Source organism: Halichoerus grypus, chromosome 2, assembly GCF_964656455.1.
Source record: "Halichoerus grypus chromosome 2, mHalGry1.hap1.1, whole genome shotgun sequence".
NCBI classification, from domain to species: Eukaryota; Metazoa; Chordata; class Mammalia; order Carnivora; family Phocidae; genus Halichoerus; species Halichoerus grypus.
This window is the reverse complement of record NC_135713.1, coordinates 144,716,872-144,719,941: the sequence shown is the minus strand read 5'-3', so window position 1 is coordinate 144,719,941 and position 3,070 is coordinate 144,716,872. Positions and strand designations below refer to the sequence as shown.

Here is a 3,070-nt window from a genome sequence, read left to right as displayed (position 1 = left end):
TGGGAGAGGCTGCGCCCAGGTTCGAGAAAGCTGAGTAAAACACACCTACTCTGGAGCCAGGCTGAAACCCCCTGGCCCGCTCGGCGCCTCTAAACCGGGGCGGGGGGAGCCAGGAGCGAGGTTCCCGACCCCGTCGGCCTGCCCACCTCCCCGCACCCTCCAACACTGGGCGCCCAAGGTTTCGCGGCCCCCCAAGACTCGGTCCTCGGTCCCTCGGGCCCAGAATGCCCCTGCCCGCTCCTTCTTGCCGTCCTCGCGCCCCTTCCCCGCCCCGCTCTGCGGGCACTGCCGGCTGCAAGCCCGGCTCCCCGTCCCGCGTTCCCAGCGGGCCGCACACACACACCTTCCTCCACAGCCCTATCGCGCCCTCCCGGGACCGGCTGCTGGCTGAGTCACCCGTCCACACTGGGCACTAGGTGACCGTCCCTACCCGCGAGTCGGGAGCCCGCGCCGGGCCCCCTTCGCCGCCCACGAACGCGCCCCGGCCGGCGGCGAGCAGCGAAGTGCGCGTGCGCCGCACGGGCTTTATTGCGTCAGCGCGACTCCAGAGCGCGCGGCTCGATCATGAGCGCGCCGCTCGCGCCCTCGCGCTTGCGCATCTTCCTCTGCCAGGCGCGCGCCGCGGCCACCGGGCTGGCCTGGCTGTCGAGCTTCTTCTCCAGCAGGTGCATGCGCGCCGTGGTCTCCGTCAGCATGTCCATGAGCAGCTCCTGCTGCAGCTTCAGGTAGTTGTTCTCCTCCAGGAGCACCTGGCTCCTGACCCGCGGCAGCGGCGGCTTCCAGCCCGAGACGGTCGGCGAGGACAGCGGCGGCCGCGACCGCAACGGCAGCCCCTCGGCGGTCCAGCGGCCGCCGCGGAACACGAAGGCCTCGTCGCTCAGGCGCGTGCGCGGCGCGCCGTAGCTGAGGCCCAGCTCGGCCTGGCGCGTCCGGTGGTCCAGCAGGTAGAAGGTGGACATGGAGGAGATGCGGCGCAGCGGCGGGCGGCGCGGCGAGAAGCGCCGCGAGCAATGGTCGGCCCAGAACTGCCGGAGCTGCTCCCACAGGCGGCCGGCGTGGCCCGAGGCCGGGCACCGGAAGGCCTCCAGGGCGAGGGCCGAGTGGGCCTAGTCCGGCGCGCGGGTGCCCGGTGCCGAGCCTCGAGGACGGGGACGACCGGGGCTGCGCCCTTGCCTCCGGAGCCCCGGTGTCCGGAACGATGAAGGCGAGCCAGGGGCACTGCTGGGGAGCAAGAGTCCGGGTGAGCAGCCTGCTTGGATGGGCTGGCCCGTCGGGCCGCGAGCACCGGTGGGCAGAGCTTAGCTCTGAGGCCGGCACCAGGGGCCAGCCAGCTGCTGGCCGCTGAGGAGCCCGTCCCTGCGCCCTGGGCCGACGGAAGTGTCCTGAAACTACCTTCCCCAAAGACCACTGTGCGTCAGGCGCAGGGGACGTGTGTGCAGACGGAGGACCGCAACCCTGGCTTTCCGAGCCTCGGCGGGACTGCTGGAAGGGGTTAGGGGCCCGGGAGTTGGGCATGGTAGAGACAGGGACTTAGAAGTTAAGCAGGGCTTTGCTAGGTGAATTGGGGGTAGATGAGGGAGAGGGCCCCTAGGCAGAGTGAAGAGCCGGGCACGGCTTGCCTGTTCCGGACGTGAGGAAGAGCTTGGAGTAGGGTCGGTGTAGGGTGCTCGGCTGCGAATACAACAGGAAGCTGGAAGGGGGACCAGGGCCTAAACTGCATTCTGGCACCGCTGGTTTACAAAGCCAGGGCTAGCTCTGGATTCAGAAAAGTATTCGGTAGGATATCTGAACTAACCAGTGGCGTCATGCGCCCTGGGCCAGACCTGGTCTGGGCAGGGGTTCTTAGCCTGTGGCCGCCCTCAAGATGCTCCTGGTCCAGCTTGGAACCCAGATGTGTGTGTGGATGACAGTAGTTCAGTATGCTCAGTGACGTGCCGTGGGCTAGGACCAATGCTTAGGATTCGAGGCCATAGGGGGTATGCAGACTACATCCTCAAGGAAGCTGAAGGACAGGTAACAAGTCTCATTCTCTGTCTCCCCTAAAGCCTGGAAGTGCTGACTCTAGTCTACGGGAAAAGGACTATATGTTCCCTCTTCTCCCACATGGAGGGTGAAAAGGGCAGGAACCCTCTGTCATGCCTACATCAATCCAATACACACGTGTTCCTCTTGCACGTAGCTGGGCTGAGGGGATGGTACTGTCCCCTAGATCTGACTCCGGGCGACATCCCTGAAAGCCCCAAGAGGGCCCGAGAGGGTGCAGCCGGACCGCCTGCGAGGCTGCATGCTCCCAGAGGCCCTCCCCAGGAATCCTCCCTGCAGGTTGGGCCTCACCTGGAGGACGCGCCGGAGGTGCTGAGCTGCTGCCCCGGGCCTGGCCCATGTCTGAGCCGCTCAGCTGCTCTCCCCCAGCTGTGACTCACAATGCCGCCAGGCCGGACTAGCCCAGGACAGGAGGGCTGCCCACAGTCCGGCCATAAAGCAGCCTCTGCGCTCTCCCCGTATTCCTGCAACACATGTGTAGAGTGTTTGCTGCGTTCCCGGCACAGCTCTGCAGAGCCGGAGATAGGGATTTGATGTAAGGGAACGAACAAGGTAGTCCCCCGTGAGGCTTACCGAGGGTGGTATGGGTCAGGTTCCCAGAAGCAGAGCCAGAGGTGAGAATTCTTGTTTGAGTGATTTACTGGGGAAGTGCTCTCCGGAGAAGGGTGTGAGAGAAACAGGACAGGGCAGGGAAACAAAGGAAGCAGGAGAGTGGCCTCAAGTGGAAACTAGCTTCAGCCCCATCCCCCAGGTAACTGCATAAATTGCACCACAGAGTTAGGCCTCCTTACCAAAGGAAGGCCAGTCTTTTGTACCCTCCCTTCTCTCCCACACCCTCATTTCCCATCAGTTATTGGCAGGGGCAGCTGTGAGTTGTCAGCCAACACTTAGGGCACATGTGGGGTGAGTGCATCACCAGGAAAAGGGCTCTGTGGGGCCCCAACAGCACAGAGGTGGGAGGAAGGGAATAAATAATAAAAATGAATAGAAGGGGCCCATGGGTGGCTCAGTGGGTTAAGTGTCTGCC

The 3,070-nt window shown here is 64.5% G+C and overlaps 1 protein-coding gene across 1 annotated transcript; it reads right to left on the bottom strand.

Moving 5' to 3' along the window:
• Positions 1-514: 514 nt before the first annotated feature.
• Positions 515-1,807, bottom strand: CBY3 (chibby family member 3). Its single transcript, XM_078066346.1, is given in 3 exon segments — positions 515-1,297; positions 1,620-1,671; positions 1,796-1,807. Coding segments are annotated over 3 exon segments (828 nt in total). The 3' UTR covers positions 515-533.
• Positions 1,808-3,070: the final 1,263 nt, after the last annotated feature.